The sequence below is a fragment of the Porites lutea genome, chromosome 11 (assembly GCF_958299795.1).
Source record: "Porites lutea chromosome 11, jaPorLute2.1, whole genome shotgun sequence".
NCBI classification, from domain to species: Eukaryota; Metazoa; Cnidaria; class Anthozoa; order Scleractinia; family Poritidae; genus Porites; species Porites lutea.
Genome location: NC_133211.1, coordinates 7,497,255 through 7,520,434, shown reverse-complemented (window position 1 = coordinate 7,520,434; position 23,180 = coordinate 7,497,255). Strand labels below are relative to the sequence as shown.

General features: G+C 38.1%; 3 protein-coding genes and 2 non-coding genes across 5 annotated transcripts; 1 reads left to right on the top strand and 4 right to left on the bottom strand.

Moving 5' to 3' along the window:
- Window positions 1-259: 259 nt before the first annotated feature.
- On the top strand, window positions 260-22,823 carry LOC140952737 (protein unc-93 homolog A-like). The gene is made up of 5 exons (XM_073402179.1): window positions 260-277; window positions 16,840-17,261; window positions 17,780-18,306; window positions 18,999-19,266; window positions 21,823-22,823. Exons 2-5 carry the CDS (start codon window positions 16,862-16,864, stop codon window positions 22,086-22,088), a joined length of 1,461 nt encoding a protein of 486 aa, XP_073258280.1. The 5' UTR covers window positions 260-277; window positions 16,840-16,861; the 3' UTR covers window positions 22,089-22,823.
- LOC140951550 (uncharacterized) lies at window positions 1,533-11,344 on the bottom strand. Its single transcript, XM_073400828.1, has 3 exons — window positions 11,001-11,344; window positions 4,536-4,563; window positions 1,533-3,953 (listed from the first exon to the last, which is right to left on the bottom strand). Exons 1-3 carry the CDS (start codon window positions 11,106-11,108, stop codon window positions 2,944-2,946), a joined length of 1,146 nt encoding a protein of 381 aa, XP_073256929.1. The 5' UTR covers window positions 11,109-11,344; the 3' UTR covers window positions 1,533-2,943.
- LOC140951549 (ATP-dependent DNA helicase pif1-like) lies at window positions 4,759-6,435 on the bottom strand. The gene has a single exon (XM_073400827.1). It carries the CDS (start codon window positions 6,414-6,416, stop codon window positions 4,830-4,832), a length of 1,587 nt encoding a protein of 528 aa, XP_073256928.1. The 5' UTR covers window positions 6,417-6,435; the 3' UTR covers window positions 4,759-4,829.
- Trnak-cuu (transfer RNA lysine (anticodon CUU)) lies at window positions 20,202-20,274 on the bottom strand. The gene has a single exon. It is a non-coding gene; the product is annotated as a tRNA-Lys (tRNA).
- Window positions 20,978-21,050, bottom strand: Trnak-cuu (transfer RNA lysine (anticodon CUU)). Its single transcript has one exon. It is a non-coding gene; the product is annotated as a tRNA-Lys (tRNA).
- Window positions 22,824-23,180: the final 357 nt, after the last annotated feature.

The following is a 23,180-nucleotide window of genomic DNA, read 5'->3' as shown; positions in this document are numbered from 1 at the left end:
AACTGATTACATCTACAGCCCTTAAAAAGTGTAAATAAGAATGCGATAAGGCCTAAAATATCCTGGTTCAAGACTTTTTTGTCCACTGTAGTGTACGGCCGCCCCCTCCCGACAACAAAAACTCGGCGATGGGGGAGGGGGTGGCGTACACAGGCGACTTGTCTCTGGTGTCGGTCTGCAGTCCGAGAGACGTCTGGCCCAGCAAAAGCAAACTAAAACAATATCTTTCCAGGTAGGAATCACCGCAGTAGCAAGCTAGGTCTATTTGTTGTTTCAGGTAAGGACAATGCTTTATGATTCTGTTCTCGTTAAGCTGATCGTCACATTAAAATACCGCAAGTTCAACGTCCCGTACACATAGTCTGACCGCCTCTTCCGGCTCTTGTATAAATAGCGCAACCTATGCAGTGAGTCAAAAACTGAATGTCTACTTCTTATATGCCTGCCTTGGTAGTTATTGCAAGGATAAGCGACAGATGAAGTTTCACAGAACCGATTGATCAGTTGATGGCGAAGGGTAATTCTAACGCGCACGCACTCTCAGACAATGCCTTCTCAATTTCAATTACTGTAAGTCTCTCTGAAATTTCACACAGCATGAATGCGATTTTCGTCTTTAAGGGGCGACTTGGCATTTTTTGGAGCTACCATAATTGTATGTTAACTCGGAATTTGAGCCAGCGATTTGAATACAAATCATGAAACAACGTGTACGACCTTAATTCATGGCGAATGAGAGTAAACATGTCGTGACTAGCTCTTATTTCGAAATCATCACGTGAATGTTACCTTTTAATATTTCTCCGATCGTTTTAATCACGCAAATTCAGGTCTCCTAACTTCTTATTTGTGTCATAAAGTCTTCTACCCGACTCAGTTTCACTCTTATACATGCAATTTCACAGATTAAAAAAGAGAGGGGCATCTTCAGTTTTTATTAAGAGTTAATTCAAGGTCTTCCACACTTCACGATCAAGGGAACAATTCGGGGACACCTGACACGTGCCTGACATTTTTACTGCAGACTTGTGATAACCTTGATCAGTGTACTTGTAAGAGATAAATTCGCAAAGGGCGCGCCACAAATACATGTAGCTGGCTGCGAGACCATTGAATAAAGCTCCGGAGGAATATAATTTTTGAAAGACTACTTGATAGTTTACTGTGTCGTGGAGAAAGGACTCGCGACTGTAACTTTTCATACAGTTAAATCAAGGAATAGAAGGAGTATTTCAGCCCCCCTCACTAAAAAAAAAACAAAACAAAACAAAACAAAGACCTACAAACTTGCTTACTAGCTTATCAACAAGATAGATTCAGTCGGGCGTAACAGAGTTCATTTTGTGTCCGTCTAAATAAAATGCAAATTTAAAAAGTACACAGACTGAATTCATTGATGTGATTGACAATATCCTTACGACTAGTAGTAATCAAAGATTAATAAGTGCGTTCGAAGTTCAATGAATTTAGCTAAAATCATACAAAAACAGAGGAGGAAATTAGTTGAGAGATTAAATGAGAAAGACGAAGTATTTAAAGAGCAACATGAACAATAGCAACTTTAATAGTGAAACCCAAATATGTAACCAAAGATGTTTATCTACTTAGTTACAATGTAGTTTAGATACTGATTGTGGGAGACTAACTTTTGTAACAGTAACATGAATGATAGTAACTTGAATAGTTACAAGGGATTGGTTAGTTGCAAGGGAAAATGTAACAAAACATGTTAGTCTACTCAGTATCTTGAAAAACTGAAAATGATAGAGTAGATTTTATAACAACAACATGAGGCTATGATGAAGTTCAAAATGCTATGAAAATTAGATTTTTCCATGTCTAAACGTTTCGTGTCTGTGTGTCATAGCATTGTTTAACAATTTTTCTTAACTTAACAGTAACCTGGATGATACTAACTCGATTAGTCACAAGGTAAAATGCAATAATTAAAACATGTCAATCTACTCATTTACAATGTAGTTCAGATACTAAATGAGTGAGACTAATTTTTGTAACGGTAACATGAATAATAGTAAATTGAATAGTTTCAAGAAAGTTATGAAGTTGGTAATGCTATGAAACTTTTTGCAATGTTTAAAAGTTCTGGTGTTTGCATGTCATACCATAGTTTAACAAAAAAATTTTAATAGTAACATGAATAGTAACTTGAATAGTTGCATGGGATTGGTTAGTTGCAAGAGAAAATGTAAAAAAACATGTCAATCTACTCAGTATCTTGAAAAACTGAAAGAGATAGACTAAATTTTATAACAAGAACTGGAACATGAAGCTGTGATGAAGTTCAAAATGCTATGAAACTTAGATTTTTTTCCATGTCTAAATATTTCGTGTTTGTGTGTCATAGCATTGTTTAACTATTTTTCTTATCTTAACAGTAACCAGGGCCGGGTTGTTCAAAGCACGATTAAGCAAACCCAGGGTTAGCGTCAATTTTTATTCCAGTTAAATTAATAACCAAAAGAGATTTTCTTAAGGATTCTTGCTCTTTAGTTTTATTTTTCGATTTGACTTCATGTGCAGCTTATAATTAGCTTTTGAAATCTTTTTAAACAAAAGAGATTAAATCTTTGATTAAGCTTTAATCGTGGGTTAGCAGTAATCGTCTTTTGAACAACTGGGCCCTGGATGATACTAACTCGATTAGTCACAAGGTAAAATGCAATAATTAAAACATGAGAATCTACTCATTTACAATGTAGTTTAGATACTAAATGAGCGAGACTAATTTTTCTAACAGTAACATGAATAATAGTAAATGGAATAGTTTCAAGAAAAATTAATATGAAATTCAAAAATTAAGTGCTATAAAAGTTTTTGCGATATCTAAAAGTTTTAGTGTTTGTATCTCATAGCATGAATTATTAGTAACTTAAATAGTTACTAGAGATTGGTTTGTTACAAAGGAAAATGCAACAAAACATGTTAAATGGCAATTTTTTCAATGTCCACAAGTTTTCGCGTTTGCGTGTCAAAGCATACTTTAACTGTGTCTAGGTTTAAGACAGCCTCTGTGATTTCCTCCTCTGTTGTTTCATTTGCAATTAAGTGACAAATTGAAAACAACTTTGGCACTGCTTCTTGATAAACCTGTAGCTGAAGCTTCTGCAGTGGTTGTTTGGAGTTTTGGATATGGATCTTGAGTGTCCACTTTACACTGCAGCTGGTTGCCTTTTGTGTTACTTTGCAGTTATCGCAGACTGCAATTTTTCCCTTGATTGTAACTTTTTTTGAACATGAACAACAACAGTTGTATTTGGTGACACTGCTTATTCCTAGTATTTCTCCAATGGTTTCTGTTGTTGTTGAGATGTCACTGACTTCAGGTAATGTTTGTTTGAAGGGTTCAGCGTCCTTGATGGTGTATAAATTATCTTGTTTTGGTGTGTTCAAGTATCTTTGATTCTGAGATACTTTCATTCTCAAGTTGTTGAAGAAATAGGTGGACTGTGGTGTGACGCTGTCAACATGCTCACCCCAGAAAATAACTTTTATGTAACCAGATGGATCAACTATATAGCCTTCCTGTTTTTTGACAGGAGAATCTTGGATGACTATAGTTTTGGTCGCACTTAGATGTGATATCTTTCCTTTTATTGACACTAGCTGTTGTGGTGCTACTTTTGACAAGGATGCAATTGATGTGACATCATCTTGTGCTTTGTATGGAAAATCAGCTGTTGTTGAAGTGATGGTTGTGTTCCTGTTTATTACTACATCACTTCGTCCATACTTATTGCTGATGTTAAAATTTGAAATTTTAACCGGTGATCTTTGTGCGGCCATTGCATCAAGAGTTTCCTTCTTTTCAGTTGCAAAGCATACACTGCCAATGAGATCTTTCTCTGTCTGAAGGTGGCAGTTAAAGTAGCTTGTTGGTCCAGATTTTTTTACTGGTGAGACATTATGCACAAAGCAAGTTATGTCTTGTTTTTCTGTAGGAGGAGGTAAAAAGATATTTAGATTAATGTAATAAATTTGGCATGGATGGGATTACTGCATAAGGTAGCTTGTGTTATTTGAAAAAAACATATGTGTAAATATTAGTCTCCTTGTTTCATGTACTGTAAATCCTCTATTAAGCCCACAGGGGGCTTATTGTTTTAAGGCGCATTGGGGGGGGGGGGGGGGGGGCTAAATAGAAAGGAAGGGCTTAATAGAAGGGGAAGTGTTAAAATTTAGCAAAACAGGAGCAGTTCACCACTCATTAATTACTGTAATTAAGATTATTTTTAGTACAAATAACAGTGATATTTTGGCCAAAGTTCGCCACCAACATGCAAGAGGTGTGGGAAAAATAAATTGTATCATATAACTACATGAGAACATTAAAGGGTGACAAAAGTGATAGGAAACAGTGTACATCTAATACCTAGATGTTCAAAATAATATGTTTTATTAATGAGAGCATATAGAGCAGGTAAGGTTATAAAATGATTTTAAAACAAGAAGCATTAGTTTAATAGAAGAAAGGAACGTATAACCATAATATTTAAGTATGACCGGGAGATACATACCTGAAGCCATATTAGATCTCTGTCTTGTCTGTTGAAAAAAAAAAAAAATAAGGATGTATACAGATGTTTTAGGAGGGTGTTTAAAATACCTTTAAACCCTAGTTAATACAACACTCTGAAACATTACATGGAACTTTGCTTTAAATGTAGTTGGAAAGTGAACTATTTATAACCATAAAAAAAAATCATTTATGTATGCATGTGTTGAAGGCCTCATAATCAATTTATTCTAATTAATCAATTTTGGGTGCTGTACTGTTGTGAGTGACTTTGTTCGCATCACTCAACTTGGGATCAATTTATATTTGCTAGATTATATAGCCTGCTTTCTTCTTCAAGTCTATATTTTAAATTAGTGGATTTCTTAAGACTCTTAAGTCTTTCAAAAGTCATTGGTTCAATAATACAAGATGAAAGTGTTTTCACTCTGCTTATAGCTACATATGAAATGCCTGCAGTAGTTTCAGTCTGACCAATGTCAATCCATGCTTTTGGCAGTGTTAACCCTTGGCTCTTGTGTATTGTGATTGCCCAAGCAAGTTTGAGAGGCAACTGTTGTCTCTCATGTAAACCATCTAGTGTCTGTGAGGTTATTGTTATTGGGCATATAGGCACACATCGTGGAATGCTATCACTGATAGATGGACCTCTATACTCATTAAATTTTACTATGACAGCGACAGGCAAGTCTGGTGGTTGCTGGTTGTTTGCATAAATGAAATCTTCAACCGTTCCAGTTGCACCGTTACAAAGTCCAACATCTATCCATAGGTTCATGGTAAGCATTACATGTGCACCTTTTGCAAGGAAAATGGTCGGTTGTAAACCTGACATGTCATCCAAACTTGCTTTCTTAGCTATATCACTAGAGTGACGTGCAGTGATGCAGGCTATTGGCTGATGAAGTTCTGATAACTGTTCAAAGTTATAATTAGCAACTTCTTCATTGCTGAAATAGAGCCTAGTGGCATCTTGAAACTCATTCACGTTCAATGCTATGGAAGGCTGTCTTGCCAAAAGAAGTTTCCAATCTTGCTCATTAGAATCTCCTGTGCGAAGGCGTATGAGTAAATCTCTAAACTGAGCTTGCTGTTGATTTAAGCCTTGAACCCTCTGGTTTACTGACAGTTTTACAACATTGCCAAACATGTGATAAGCTAAATAGCCTTGTTCACCTGTAGAACTGGAGGGTCTCGAATGATATAATGGCTTATCTGCCACTGGAGGCAATTGAGCTGGGTCACCAACTAATATCATGGATTTACCACCAAATACTTCGTTATTTTTGCCTGTTGCTTGTCGGCAGCGTCTATCAATCCAGCCAAACAATGTTTGTCCTAGCATAGAGTATTCATCAATTAGGATATAACTGATATCTTTCAGCTTGGTTTGTAATGTGACAAGCCCTTGTCCTGTTAATTCTTTGTTATGTCTTGGGCCAACAGGCAATTTTAATAGTGAATGGATTGTACATCCGTTTATGTTAAATGAAGCTTTGCCAGTTGTGGCAGTCACTGCACAAGAGTGTTGGAGCAGGTTTCGGATGGCATTAATGAGGTAACTTTTCCCTGTACCGGCAACTCCAAGTATAATAAGAAGCAATGGATCTTTAGGGCAGGCTTGTTCAGAATGTGCTTTCACCATATTGTAGGCATGTCTTTGCATGTCACTGAATGTATTAACATCAATATTTTGTTGTTGCAAACCAAAGGTAGAATCCAAAGTATCTTTCTTAGTTTTTATCCAGGATGGCATTTCCTGTATTAAGTGATTTGCATACTTAATCTTGTCATTTTGCCAGTCATAATCAGGCTGAGAGGTTTGTTGTGTTATATTATCTTGGTTAACAAAATACCCAGGTATGAGATCTGCTAAATCCATCCACTCTTCACGCTGTGGAAGCTCTTCTGAAGACTGCTCTATATTTGGTTCCTCTTCTGTGTTATTCTGTACACTTTGTAGTTTTTCATACCAGTCAGGAACATGCTCTTCAGCATATGGTGTTTGTAGAAATTCCTTCCATTTTGTGATGTATATTTCATCAGTGCCTTCCTGACAATCCCAGGCATTGTCTTGTGTAGTATGCCAAGGTTTGTGCTTAAGTAACTGATATTTGCAATAAAGTCCAAAATTTGGACCTTTTGAATTGGAAGAAAATACTGGAAAAACTCTGGGAATCATGTTATGAGGCTGAACTGTTAGTTTTTTGTTGACAAGTTTGTATTTTGTTGCAAAATGAATGAAATTAAGAGCCATTATATCTGGGATGGTTTGAATATATTTTTCCCTTTTAGCGTAAGTATCAAGCAATGAGTCATTGGTTACAGTATCTCCATCATTTGTTATAGTTTTGATTCTACGTGAACCATTTAGACTAATAGGTACCACATTAAATGATGAGCTGACAAGTTTCAGTGACATGAGATGATGCATAGTCTCTTGTGCAGAGAAGTCACGTTGGCCAAGTGACTTCATTATCACTTTTTTTATCAATTTTGTAGGGTTGCTATTGTTGTTGCAATTACGGACAATAGAATTAAATGCAAGTTTCATTACAGGTGACTTTGGTTCACCTTTTGAAGCATATTTTGCAAGGTATTCAACACATGCATGATAATCAATGATCACTTGAATATCACAGTTTGCCCTCCAGCCTTGAAGCTGAAGTCGTTGGTGATTATTGAGTCTGCTATCATTCCTCTTTGTTATGATCTTTGCTTTGTATTGAGTGCTTCGATCTTTTGTATGAATGGGCTCAAACTCTAGTTTTGTATTAACACAAGGTTCAAATGGAAACTTAAATCTACATTTCAGTTCTGTTTCGTTTTGTTTCTTTCTAAGACAATAGTTTGTACTACAGCGAGTGTGCCTTTGTACAGTATTCAACAAATCAACATAATCTTGTTCAGAGTCTTGTAAACTTACAAGGTCCTTGTGACGCTTTTGACAAGGATGAATAGAGGGCTTCACCCATGTGCCATTATCTGGTGGATCTGGATTATATGTAGACAATAACCAATCTACATACTGACAAACTACCTGGGAAGCCTTTTTCCCATCCACTATCTGTTGATTGAGTTCTAGTATATTGACTTGCTCAGCTGTATTAGTGGACATTTCAGCCAAATAGCCTTTTAGAGCTGTTTCTGAGAGTTTACATAAACCTGGATCATTTTTCAGCTTTGCTACACCATGACAATGTATACTACCTCTAGCTTGATATTCAAATCTGTACCAGTGCCACTCAGCATCTAGTGAATTGTATAACCAGTATTTAATAAAACTTTCTAAACGCTGTGTAAAGAACCAGTCTGTAATATGAGGATTGTTAATCACATTCTGCCGTTTGTTGTCAGTTGAATTATTACTGACTGAGTTGCCAAAAATTGCATGAAGTTCAGGCCAATGCATATCAGCAGAGGAGAATGTGAAAAAGAATGTTGGAGCTCCAGCATGGGCTATTATTGCTTTTAAATCTTCTTTAGCTTTGTGCCAATAAGCATTAGAACCAGTAATGTTACTAAGATAGCGTGATATCTTAGATATAAACATACTTGTGTTATTGCTAGTTGCCATTTGCCGCAGCTCTTCAGCAGTCAAATGAGCTTCTCCTGGGTTTTGTTTTAGGAACATGCCTGTCTGTTGCAGAATACGTTTTCTTTGTATCATATTCAATGCCCAGTAACCAAATCTGGGGTGAGTAGCAAAGCGATATACCCATTTTTCATTCTTGTTTTCTCCAAACTTTAAAAGGTGCTTTACTCTTTCTCCGAGTGGTATATCTCGGCGTAATGATGGGTTAGTAGGATCACCCTTACCATCTGGAAATAATGTTGGGAAAGCCATTGTTGCTAAAAAGGGAGTTACATACTCGTTTAATGGTTCACTGCCAACTGTTGGCCAGGGCAAGTGATTAGAATCATTAGACAATTGTTGGCGCACAGCTTCTATTTCTTGCTGCTGACACTCTGGAATAGGCAGAAAACTACTCATTTCAGTACCCTCATTATAAACAATGTCATCTTCATTTTGAGGACCTAAGTCAGGTTCACATGTGGCATCCAAATCTATATTCTCTGTTTCAACCGAGAGAAGACCATGTGGAACACCATGTTCTGGTAAAGAATTTAAAGAATTTTGATTGATGGTTATGTCCTTGTAGTGTGAGTTATTATTAACAAGCCATTGTAGTGCATCAGCTACATTTTGCCTTCGCACTGTCACATCTTTAAAACTGTTCTCTTTACCTTTCATCTTAACAACAATAACAGATAGATCTTTTGGGTATCTAGGCAGAGAATGTGCTAGTTCAGCTATATCCTGAGGCAAATTGATACAGTGGCCTGAATAGCCCCTTTGTCCACCAGGTTTTATGTAAACTCGCATAACAGGAAGTGCACGTGCAATAAGCATTTCTTCTACTTGGGTTAACCCCTGCAGTTGTAAAGGTACTAATGATGGCACCATGTCATTTTCCTTAGAAAACTTTTTTGGTTGTTGTTTATCTCGTATGCACCTCTGACACTGGTAGTGATCAACCTTCCTTGGACTGGATTTCAATGGCCATGCTTCAAAACAGACAGTGCATTGGCAAACTGAATACTGATTGGACTTATGAAAATCGTTCATGTTATTTTGTGCATGTTTTTGTTCGTGAACTGGACCAGCAGAGCTCTCTTTTTGTCCTGCAGAAATTGTTTGAGACCTTTTATAACTGGCTCTCCTATTTGCAAGTCTCTCTTTTCGCTTTTCAACAGTTTCTTCAGACGTTCTTTTTCTATAAGAGTCTTTGTAACTTTTTAGTCTCTCTTTTTGCTTTTCAACAGTTTCTTCAGACACTCTTTTTCTATAAGTGTCTCTCTTATTTTTAAGTCTCTCTTTTCGCTTTTCAGCAGTTTCTTCAGACATTGTTTTTCTATAAGTGCCTCTCTTATCTTCAAGTCTGCTTGCCCTTTCATTAGCTGTTTCTGTATATTTGACTCTTTTCATGTAATTTCTGTGCTTAAGAAGTCTACCATGTCTGTTTTCATTGGTTTCTGATAATTTTCTCTTTATGCATGTGAGTTTGTTTTTATATCTACTGTTTTTGTCAGTCAATGTTGAAACATAATGCAACTCGTTAATATATCCAATAAATATTGTCTTTCGTCCATCCTGATCAGCAACAGGAGTTAAGATTGTACTTTCAGGTGAATTTATATTAGACTGTGTGATATGAATGACACAGTTGTATGCATTGGCCACAGCTTGCATTATGATGTTATCACACCATGTGCCTTGTTTTGACATTTGTTGAATATAGTTATTCCAGTGATCATTAGAAATGCTTTCAATATACAATTCTGGGTAACTCTGTAAATGGCCAATTCCAGCCATACGAATTTCAAGATGCAAGTCAGCAGTCCTATACAGTTGGTGCGAAACTGATTTAAAGAAACAATCTCCAAATCCACCTACATCATGTGGTATAAGTCCTATGAGACGAAGCCTTTCAGTTAAACAATCCCATGGTAAATCATGACTAACAGCATTCTCAGGAGACATACCTCCATTTAATTTTGAATTATCATTATGAGTTTGAGGAAAGCTTTTTCCACCAGAATTCATTAAATCTGCCACACGGATATGTGTTTGTCTACAGTTACATGTAGAATAGTTATCTGTTGTTGTAAATTTTCTTTTCTGTATGTTCATGTAAAAAACAAATTTACTATAATAATGATCATTGGTATACCAGAATTTCCAGGTGTTGTAATTTCTACATAAATTAGTGATAAAAGAACTGTCTGGAAGATGTTGTCTTACAAAAGACTTGATTCTATTCCTAGACTTCGTATTACTTAGTGCCTTTAGAATTATTTTAACAGGAACGCGAGATGGTTCCCTGTCCCTTTTCCTCTGACAATTCACTCTTTTCTTACGAACTTCAACATTTTCAGAAATAGTTACACTATGATTTTCAATTTTCTCAGAAGAATAACTTGTCAAAGCCTTATCATGATCTTGTGAACTACAATCACCACTTATCAGCCCGGTAACCATTTGACTTTTGTCACTTTTCATTTGGCGCAATGGCCATCGAGCAGAATGACTCGGTTTATTTGCTTTGTGACCACAACGGGTCATTTGGCGCAATGGCCACCGAGTACAATGACTCGGTTTGTTTGGTTTGTATTTGTGACCGCTATGGGTCAAAGCACAATGGCTTGGTAGATTTGCTTTGAGACAACTTTGTGTCAGAGTTATCGGTTGATTTGCTTTGTTGTTCGGCAAATTCGAGGACATCAATTCAAAGCAGGAGAGCAGCGAAGGTCTTCGGTTTGTTGTAGTTCGGACAACGCCGACATCGGGCTTTCTACATGCTCTTGGAGTACTAAAAAGTTTCCTGGTAAGGCTTTGACAAGTTGAAGCGATGAACTTTTTAAGAAACATCGCATGAAGTTTGAGAAAAATAAATGAACTTACCGAATAATCCAAAGATATCCACGGAGGCGACACGGACGCACGAGCAGCTTGCACTCGCACGAGGTATAGTTGCGTGCGCACTCGCACGAGGTATAGTTGCTTGCGCATAAAAATAGTTGTGTGCGCATGTCCACCAGGTGAGCCCGCAATTTCTTTGGCCGGCTATTGGGCTTAAAATTCGTGCGCGCGCTTAATAATTATTCAAAATGGCGCAGATTTTGAACATCGCCCGTCCAAGTAACCAAAAATCTCGAATCTTCACGCCTGGCATGCACAGGTATCCCATCGACCACAGGATCCCCAAAGATTACGAAGCGTTCTCCTAACGTCGAACGCAATCAGGGTGTTTTGTTTACACAATTCTGATTGTCGTGAATTTTGTTTTTCATACCCCCAATTACACCCACCCTAAGTCCAACAGGGACTGAAGGGTTTTTTTCTGGCTGTGGATCCAATATTTCTCGAAACAAAAACAAAATTTTTGTGACTGGGGAGCCCAGGTTTCGTAAGCCCTCTGGTTGCTTCTGGGCTCCCTTGCCGACTTACAATTCTTATATAATTTATTCTTGCATTGTAATTTACTTTGCCGAAATAAAACTGAACTGAATGATGCCAAAACGTGAGAATTTGTTCTCAAATTGATCTTCTATAAGCACACACACTCGTTTCTCTGGTTTCTCCGGATAAAGGCTAACTCTATTCTCTGCAGGCGTCTTCCCCAGTTCGCGCGTGTCTCGTGTTCCTCGCTCGCCTCACGCTTGCAGTTCGTTCGCCTGAGAAAACACGAAAAACTAACACGTGCGGCGAATGAAATTTTTTCCGTGAGGCATCAATTTAATATTGGGAAACTGGACTGAATTACCTCGGTCTGTCAGGTAACCCAAAGGTCAGAAATGATCAGCAATGGTTATTCTATTCCCCCAGTCTAACCGCGCCTAAAAAAATCTTTTAAAGTGGCTGAACACCGTTTGATAGGTTGTGGATCGTCACCATTCATTGGGGGTATTATTTAACACTTGTATCAGGTATAAAGCTGAAATTTGGAGCGGACAAAATATATCTATAAAACATGACCTTAATTAGGTTAAAAGTTAGATTATGATCGTTGTCATAGTAGCAAGGATGATGGAAAACAAGCCTAAACTTTTGAATTTATTAGGCTTAGGCAAAATCCAGTCATTAGATTTTCTCATGTATTTGCACGTAGCTTACAATAAATAGTAAACCTAATTTTTTAAAAACAACTTAACAAAATTGTAGCAAGCAATTTTTGAAATTTTTAAGGAAATAGCTTTTACGAGAGACTGAATTGTGTTACAAAACTCCTTAGTTCAACACTTATTTTGAGGCTCTCATTGACTGAAGTGTGATTTGAGCAAATTCTACCTAATTTTGTTAAATTTTAACGTACAGGTTTGAAGATGTTGTCGTTTGTTTACATTGCCTATGAAAGTCAACAAGACAAACACTCTCACATTGCTCGTAAGTACGCATGATCAGCACTGGCACATTCTAAAATCAGGTTATGTGTCAAAGGAGACAAACATAGAATAAATTTCTACTTTCAACTTCTGGGCCCAGTTGTTCAAAGGCTGATTAGCACTAATCAAGGGATAAATTTTAACCCGGGTCTTTTTTCCCTTTCATCAAAAGTATTTTCTCGGACAATTTTCCCTATTCTTTTTAGAGTAGCCAATCATCAAATTGTTGACAAAAAGAATTAAACTGAATTTGCTTTTTAAGCTTTCACATCTGAATTCAAATTTCGAACTAACACCTGGTTATCTTAACCCAGCTTTGAACAACCCGGTCCTGGGCATTTTTCTCTCCTTATTCTCACACTTTTTTTATGGGCTGCTTATCTCCTCATGATAAAGATGTTAACATGCACAGTAAAGGGAAACCTTAATCAGCACAGACATGTCCTAGGAATTTTCCTCTTAAAGTCCAAAAGGCGACTTTCTAAGAAAAGTCCTTGCTAAAGGAACTATCAATCAAGCAATGTGAGGGAACTTAGCTTTGATCCCCACTCCCAATGCAAGGATGTAATGCTATGAGAATGAATGAATGACTAATGATCATGGTCATCATCATCATCATTGTCATAATATCAATAATAACTACAACAATGACAATAATAATAACAACAATAATAATGATTATAGTAATAATAGGATATAATAGTGACAATAACATACCTAAAACAAAAACATGTTGGGTTTAAAGTGAGTTCATGTAAACTGGTGTCCTTTTAAGTCGAGGGAACCAGACTTTTTTAAAAACACTCCTTGCTAAAGGAACTATCAATCAAGCCCCGGCAATGTGAGAGAACTTAGCTTCGATCCCCGTTCCCAATGCAAGGATGTAATGCTATGAGAATGAATGAATGAATGAATGAATGAATAATGATCGTCATCATCATCATCATCATCATCATTATCATATCAATAACAACAACAACAATGATAATAATAATAATAATAATAATAATAACAATAATAATGATAATAGTAATAATAGGATATAATAGTGACAATAACATACCTAAAACAAAAACATGTTGGGTTTAAAGCGAGTTCGTGTAAACTGGTGTCCTTTTAAGTCGAGGAAACCTGATAATTAACTACTCTGAATAACAACAAATTGAAATCGTGCTTAATTATTAGAGGAACTTTTAGAAAACTATCCAACAGTTGTGCGTAAGCGTGTGTGTTTACTTTAATTTCGTGACACGTCTTTCATTCCCCTCATGTGTTTACTTGGGGAAATGTCGTCTGAAACACACTCCGTGTCTTACAAAATTATTACGTTAAATTCGAAAATACTAAGAAGTGGAGGCTAAGAAGTTGCCTTTATATTTTTCATATTGTCCAACATATGAAGACTTTTATGCGAACTTTCGGACGTTTGGAGGTGAAGAAAATTGAGTGACATTTGTGCTTCCTTTGCTTCACTTCCTGGTTGAGTCGATTTTCGTCTTCCTCGTAAGACAGCTTGCAAACTCGAAATTCAACGACGAAATACACCGTCTTCAATATTAAACGGAACAATTTTAACAGCGAACGAATGAATGTATTATTCATGATAAGATTCGACATTCTTTACCCTCACTTTGTTGCTACAAATTAAAGTTATCAAGTTATGAACTCTCTTGAGTTGTTACCATAAATGATTGGGTCGATCGAAAAGGCGCTAAAAAAAGCTAAATCTGCAGGCTGGAATCAATATTGTCGTACCTCAGTGCTGTAAGTTCTGTTCCTCCTGCTTCTCCAACCGCTATTACGCAGAAAATAATTAGAAAGGTTACGAGTTTTAGGCTTTTCTAAGCCAAAAAAAAGTACACATCGAGCGTGAAAAGATCAGTCGCAACTGCACGTCTTTGTGTTTGTGCATGCGCGTCTTGCTTTGTTCTGTTTTGGCGCGAATTTTGTGTTCGCGTTCCTCGCTCGAGGAGTCAAGGAAGAAAACATTTTTCGGAATGCGGAAACTGACATTTTCTTACTGTAATTGTAGAGAAGTATAAAAACGTTTTTGGGGACGCTTTGTTTCCTGACGCAAATTAATCAAGTTAAAATTATTTCATAGAAGTTTATAGACGCAAAGTTTAAAAATTTTGCAACAGTGTTTTTCCCTTGCCATTACACAGGGTCGGCCAGGGTTTTTGGGTATACGGTATACAGGGACTTTTTAAATCGGGTATACGGTATATTGCAGCTTAAATACGGGTATTCGGTATATCACTTTCTTTGAATTTCAGGAATAAAGTATACCTTCGATTAATTTTGGGTATATTTGGATGAATTTTGGGTATTTTGGCGAATTTTTTTCGGGTATACTGGTATACCCCTCCCCCCCCCCCCCCCCCAGCCGACCCTGATTACAGAGTTTCGTTTTCCTTCACTCGAACGACCCGTGATCCTTTTTTGAAAAATGATATCAAAAATCTCTTTTAACTACTCCAAGAGCATAAAACCTTTTCTTCTGTCAAAACAGACGTAGTTCACCACAACGTTTTCCTTTTAATAGCAGGACTTTTCTCCAGGTACAGTATGTTGTCCAGTATCCGGACACTTCCGTTTAACATTGCAATAACTTTCCTTTGTTAGTCGCATGAGCTCTGAAATTTGGCCCAGAGAAAATCTAGTTAGTCCTTAATATGACGAGAGACAGTTTAACTTTTTTGCCTTTGTTTCCATTGCAAAATTAATATTTTTGCAGAGCTCCTATGTTGCCCAGTATCCGGACAGCTGGCCCAATATCCGGACACAACAATAACAAAGTAATTGTACATAAATTTCGACAGGCAAGCGACTTATAAGCTTCTCTTGCACTTGCAAAGTAGTCTGGCAATCGATTCCAAAAATATAACCTACAATAGCATCGTGAAATAAAACATAACAAATGACTGGGGTATGGTGGGGAACGCGAGCGGTTGTTTTAAAAATGGTATAATTCTCACTTCCTTGTCTAGGAACTTTTTCACTGGTTTAAGGAAGGCGTCCGTGGACATGCCGAAGCCGGAGTTTGCAAGCTCAATTAGCCAATCTGCAAACGACTTTTTTTCTTCATTTTTTATTTTTTTTAAAAAAAAAAGGCTTGGGGAAGGGACCTCAATCCGACGGTCAAAGGTCACTCTCCTATTTAGTCTGACCTTCAGTGTTGATTTCTTCATGCTCAGTCCCAACAATAAGCCTGCTTTTCTAGCACTAATTGCTCCTTCTTTCACATCTCCCAATCCCTTTGTGACATTTTTCAGACCGTTACAACCCCATTCTAGCAGTCACAACTGGGGAAAGTATGAGAATTCCAGGTTCAACTCAGACGCTTTCGGTTATATATAGAAAATGCAGTCACGCGAAACAAGCCGTGCTCACGAAATCACGTCGCCTCTGAATGAGTGAAGAAAATTTCCATACGGAGTTGAGTAGAATTACATTGTACGACTATATCATATATCCTAAGCTTTAATTATAGTTACTGATATGAAATAAATCTTCTTTTGAAAATATCACACATTTTCTGAGCAGCACTAATTTTACTGCGCAGTAAACAGCGTAAATATTAGCCATAAACAGTCTACTCACCTGAACAGAAGGGCGTCTTCTGCGACTGTTTCGCAAACTTTCAAATCGCCAAAACTTTCATCTTAAAGCTGAAGTGTTCAGCTTTCATCGGAATACTTCGTTTACCGAGAACTGAAAAGGGCGCCTCAAAAATTGAGTTTTTGTTTCAAGTGTCCGGATACTGGTACCGTCCGGATACTGGGCAACATACTGTATCCGTTTAAGGCCCGTCAGTAGAAAATCGTCGACTAAGAACCGGGTTTTTAAGAACCTATTGGGCTAAAATTTGCCTGTTAGGCCCCTCTATGCAAGAACCTGCTCAACCTAAAATTTGAAACCGGTTCTTTTTTTCTAAAATCTATTTGAAAAAATTGTTTGTACACTTAGCCAAATAAGATAAGTCAAGAGTCAGGATTCTCTTTGGAGACATAGGTGCCTCATCACTCCAACTGAAATTGTTATGGTATACAGGTCTTACCCAAGGAATGAGCTGAATACCACTAAATACCCTTAGCTGCAAGGTATTGGTATTTTTTCTTCAGATAATAAGAACCTTAGTAGGAACCTAAATAGCCTAAATTTGGGCTAATTACCATTTTTGTAAGAGGCTGTTTAGGCCAACTTGGGAAAATGCAGGTTCTGAGGTAGCAACCTCGTTTAGTTCGAAGGGTTCTCTCCTACCTGTCCCTACGGAGCGAGAGAACCTGGAAACGAGGTTGTTTGATTCGTGGATTCTAATAACAATTCAACAAATTATTTAACACTTTTCTCTACAGTTTTTCAAAAACAGAAGAAGCGATGGCAGAAAATGATGCAATGACAACAGACACAGGAGCCAGGAGCTTAGTTCCAGATGAGGAAGACGAGAAAATCACGCCAGATGAGCGAAAGAAAGAAAAGCGAAAAATCACTAAAAATGTTTTCGTAATCAGCTTTGGCTTCCTCTTTCTTTTCACTGCGTTCCAGTCCCTTCAAAATTTACAGAGCAGCTTAAACAAGGATGAGGGTCTGGGTCTAGCATCGCTGTGCGTGATTTATGCAGCCCTGATTTTATCGTGTATTTTTGTTCCCCCATTTGTGATTGGAAGACTTGGTTGCAAGTGGACTCTGGTGCTCTCTATGACGGGATATGTGTTGTACACAGTATCCAATTACTACGCTCGTTGGGGAACGCTTATACCTGCGTCTATAATCATCGGTGGGTTCACGAGGATAGTAAATGGTTGTTATGTTTTGTTTCTTTTTAGGTGTGTTCTGTGAGTTAAATAATTGTCTCTTTTTAACAAGTTCCTCTTATACTCTTATCCAATAAACACCCTCTCACAATCGTTAAAAATTGATAGACGTCAAGGACTATTACAAGGGTCACTTAACGTCTCGGGTCGGGAGAGGGGAGCGGGGTGATAGGGGGTTCAAACCTCCCGCCTCCCGTACCTAGCATTCCTGGCTCCCACCCCCCTTTTTTTCTTGGATTCCTCCGTTTTTAGGACTATGGCGCTTGTGAAATATTAAGCATTATTGGGTAAATTCCCCCTAATTCTCCCGCTTCCCACCCTTTACTCTTTTTTCGGGGAAAAATAATGAAATCTTTGTTATTGTTGTTGCTGCTGACAGTATTACGGCTATAAAGACCTTAGTATGTAACCGTATATCAGAGCGTGACTGCTGAAGACAGTTTGACTGTGTATTCTCCTCTTTTTTTTTTTTCTTTTTCAGGTATGTGTGCGGCACCCCTTTGGTCTTCAAAATGCGCCTATCTTACCACAACAGGAATTCGCTACTCGCAGCTGAGCCGTGAAACCCAAGACGCCGTGGTAACACGTTACTTTGGCATCTTTTTCCTGATCTTCCAGAGTGGTCAGATCTGGGGCAACCTAATCTCATCGCTTGTCCTCCAACAGGGCATGGAGGACACGTTCCGGGACAACGCTGGTGATGTTTGCGGGGCAAATTTCTGTAAGCACCCCCCTGCCCTGAGTAACACCACAGGAGAGTACAACCGTAGCTTGGTTATCAAGCTTTTGAGTATTTACGTGGGGATCGGGGTATTCGCTGTGTTATTTGTTATCGTTTTACTCGACCGCCTCACAGGGGACCTGGACCGAAGAAAGGAACAGGAGTCGAGTATAAGTCTGCTGATCGCCACTATCAAGCACTTGAGAGACAGGCGCATGTTGCTGGTGTTACCGCTGACTATATTCAGTGGGCTTGAACAGGCCTTTACATTTGGGGATTTTACTTCGGTATGTTACTTGAATTTGATTATATCAATATTTTTATGATATCTAAAATATAGTGTTCTTTCTGTGAGCTTTTCTTGGGAAATTTGGTAATCGTGAGCTCGAAGCAATTATTTATTAGAAGGATTTAATGTCTTCAAAATCAACCGTAGAATTTTAGGCATCCTACTGATGAACGGGTTTCGACGGTTAGATATTTAATTTGCTAACAAAAATATCGCTTATAGACTGTCACCTCTGAATTATATATTAGTATTATTTATTACAATGACAATAAATACTCAAGAAAAAGCTATAGCAACAGATTGTAAATAAACTGTCCTGGAGTTAAAAATGCAACCACTGGCCAAGGATAATGATAGGCAGTTTGTACTGTGTAAAGAGATACTCCTTTGAGACTGTAAGGGATTCATCAATTAGTGTTACATTTGTTTAAGTGGTTAAGGTGTGGTTACAATTGACCATTTTCGAGTTAACACCAAGCCTCTGTTTTAAAGCGAGGCTTAGTGCAAAGCCATTGATACGAAAATTATTTTTTACATCATCATGCAAATGAAACTCATTATCACAAGAAAGGTTTTATAATTAGCTTTGTTTTGAAAGTGGGCCTTTTTCGAAATCTGAAATGAACGCGCAATGTCATCTGTATTTTAAAGCCCTGCAAAAGGTTTTGTTTTATTTATTTTTTTATTCAGGCGTTCGTGACGTGCTCACTGGGTATCCATCGTGTTGGCTTCGTTATGATTTGCTTCGGTGCAACAGACGCGTTTTTCTCGCTGACCCTTGGCCGCCTGACCAAATACACGGGAAGAATTCCTGTATTCATCAGCGGAGCGGTGATTCATTACGCTGTCATTATCATCATGCTGATTTGGCGGCCAGATTACAATCTGATATGGGTGTTTTATATAGTCGCTGCCCTACTGGGATACTGTGATGCTGTCTGGCAGACACAGATCAATGGTAAGACTTAGTTCTGTTCCTTTGAATACATTGTGAAAGATTTGAACCCAGGAGTTGGTCGTCTGCAACCTTACAGTATACGTGTTGCGCACAAACCGATAACCACTTTACGGCGACTGCTTACTAATGTCTAGGTAACCACATTGTTACTAATGGCCACTTTAGAAGTGATAACGAAACTGGTGCCGAAAAGTATCCCGCAATTGTTTCTGGGATCGTTACCGGGGAGTCGCCGGTGTCCCTAGTTACAGTCCCAAAAGTCTTTGCGAAAGTTAACTCGGCCCAGTTCCCTTCTCAACCGTCGCGAACCACTTAGATCTCTGATATATCAAAATACCTATAGATGCCATGTACAATCCAGAACAATGGTAAGAGCTGGTATCACTGTCAAGTTAGTCCCGTATTTATCCATCTGCAGTAAGACCTTGCGATGTTGCCAAGCTACCAGGTTGTTATAGCTACCGTACACCCCTCAGATTTATATTAAGGTTAACTACTTTTGTTCTGTTAAGTTCTGTCTGAATACCAAGCCCCTGTACTGTGCTTTTATCATCTGTCTACTTTGCTACAGTAAATTTTATTTTCACAATATAAATACTTAGTAGTTGACATGGACACACTACTGTAGTTGCATACTTCGTGGGGACATGTATACTTTACTGTAGAAATAATACACGAATATAATAATCATTATTTTGCCAGGGTAAAAACATGCTTTGAACAAAATGGGAACTAGTCTATTGGCGACAATCGATATAATTTTAAGTTTTTATCTCTGGTTCAAAATGTAATTATTCAGTTTTCTTAGGTTAAAAACTAACTAAAAATATGATAAGGCTATTCAGGGCTACACTCACCGGACAATTCCACCTAGCTACTTATGAAATGACTCCTGAGTTCAAACTATTTACTCTAAAAATAAACTGTTGCCGCAACGCCCAACGTGGGGCTCGAACCCACGACCCTGAGATTAAGAGTCTCATGCTCTACCGACTGAGCTAGCCGGGCGCGATGAGTTTGAATTCAAATCAAATTCCAAAATGAGCTGTATACTAAACATTTTGGTGATTCCGTTGGTAAATTAATAACTGCATCAGAGAGATTAAGATTCACGTTTACGTCAAACGGCAAACGTGGATTTGTACCACATGATCAATTTTTTCCCTTAATTGTCGTATACTGTTTATTACTTCTTCACAAAAAGTAAGCAGTTTCACGCCAGTTTTATCCATAAGAATTGTTCTGGACAGTTTTTATCTGCTTATTCTCTATTCTGAGAAATTCTCAACTTGAATCTGACGTTTGCCGTTTGCCGTAAACGTGACTCTTAATCTCTCTATTAATTGCGGTGATCCATTTTAAGATTGCGCTAAGGATTGGGTAAGAGTTGTGCTGAATTGCATTGTGGGACTGTTTTGGAGAACTGACGAATGAAAACAAACAGCCAATGAAAGAAGAGCTGGCTTCCAGAAAACAGTCCCATAATGCAATTCCACATAACTCTTACCTACTCTCATGCGCAGCTTCACAATAACAGATCTATTCAAAAAGGAGACGGTTAAAATGGACCTGAAAAAAATCGAGCTTGATGGAAGATAAGGCTCTAAGTTACACAGATTTACTTTCCGGTTTGAGATATGATAAAATTACATCCAGCCTTCATAACTTCCTGTTTCTGCTTTGTGTTGTAAAAAAATACATAAAAACAAAGCGCCCAACGTGGGGCTCGAACCCACGACCCTGAGATTAAGAGTCTCATGCTCTACCGACTGAGCTAGCCGGGCGCGATGTGTTTGACTAGTATTACAGCAAGGAACCCATAAGTGTGACCTCCTTTACTTAATTCACATTCTTTCATGCAGACATTAACCAATCAGAAGTCGTTGACAGTTTCCAGTTGGCTTCTGATTGGATTAAATTTGCAAAAAAGAATGTGCTGCGTTCACACTATACCGGATAGCTTTTCTTGCCAACGCTAAAAGCTACCTGGTATAGTATGAACACCTATCCGATATGTGACTCTCCACTTTAGAGATGGGCGCGGCGCAGCTTTGCTCCGTTACAAAAATTTCGCCGAAATCACCTCTCTTATATTTGAACAGAAACCCGGCCTATCGGGTATCGTTTTCGTCCGGGTGCGAAAGCTACCCGGTATAGAGTGAACATGGCTTTTAATTCGTCTATTTGAGTCGCAGTAACCAACTCTTTTGTGGGGGGAGATGTACGTCTTACAGAGTTGTCTGTTAACCTTTTCACTCCCAAAGAGTTCAAAGTCAAATCAACAATGTTTCATTTTGTTAAATGCTGAATGGAACAAATTGTACTACGTAAAAGTGCTGTCAAAGAGCTCTCATTTGAATGGTCTCACCATGAGATTTTGTCCACAGACTCAAAAGTTAGAACCACAAGACTGCATTATTCACTCTGAGTAAAAGCGTTAAAACAGAGTTGACTAGCTATATAATCAAACGAGCTGAAAGCGCGAATAATCTGCGGTCGCTAGTGGCATAATTCCTTTTTTTTTTTTCTCTCTGTTCTTTTGTTCTCTTTTCGCAGCTATGTACGGTGTGTTTTTCCACGACAACCAAGAACCTGCCTTCTCAAACTATCGTCTCTGGGAATCTCTTGGCTTTGTGTTGGCTTTTGCTTACGCTAACTTTCTGTGCATCAGGGTTAAGCTTATAATTCTGCTTCTGGTGTTGACCATCAGCATGGTTGGTTACATCCTCGCTGAGTACATTAACAGAAAGCAAGTGGATCAAGAATACTCGGTTGCAATGGACGACTTGGTTTTAAAAGAAACCAAAAATAACTCGGGTTGAAGCAATAAAAGCATGTTTTTGGGTGGATTGATCCTTCTAACTGTCTTACACTCTTGACCGAAATCCACCTTCTCTAAGTAATTAGTGGTCTGGTGAATAAAAAGGTTATATGAGTAGTGAATGAAGTAAGGTCATTAGAGTGATTTTGCTTAACCCGTGAAACAGGTAGTAGAATACTACGCACTATTATGCACTAACTCCATTGTCTACTTTTATTTACCTCTTCATATTTTGCACCATATGCTAGTATCAGACTGTTTCACGGTTCAAGTTAAATCACTCTACAGACAAAAAATAGAGAAGAAATTCTCCGTAATGCAACCGGAACGAATGTAAGTTAAGCATTCTGGGGTTTAAGGCCAGAAAAACGTTGATCTCGTTCGTAACCGACGTGCGTCTTCTTATTTTCATATTTCAAATCGAAAAAAGCCAGCTTTGCTTCGTCCTTTTCCATTAAAGCCGCCCCCTAATAAGAGAATGAGTTGTAAGGTCACATATGAGGCAACTGTGAGTACTTCAAAACTGAAATAAAAAATATTAGGGCCGGTTTCATGGAAAGAATCCCGGTTGGGACTTATAGTTATCAGTCCACCCAAATCTGGAATGATTTTAGTGTTAGCTGGGGGATATACTTGTTCAGTGAAACAAAAAGGCAGCCCTATCCCTGACAATAATGTGTTTCAGATGTGAATCTTATCGCATGAATGATCTTATAATAAAATCAGAATGACAAAATGTTTTGTATGAGTTATATTTTTTCATTAAGGCGATGGGAAACATATCAATTCAAACGCAAACTTTACTTGACATTTCGCGAAACGAGCGCAGAAATTGCTGAAATTCCATACTGATGACGCGTCACTACCCAGTTCTGGGTAGTACTTCTGATTGGTTGAAAAACATCTCATGAGCGGCACGACCAATCAGAAACAACCACCCATGCAGATCAGGCTAGTGACGTGTCATCAGTATGGAATTTCTGCGCTCGTTTCTCAGACGTCATTTCGCGGAGAAACCAGTGGTGGCGTCGCGAAATGTCGTCTGTTTTCTTAGGCTCGTAAATCCATAGCCGCGCTCAGATTTGTCTCTTTA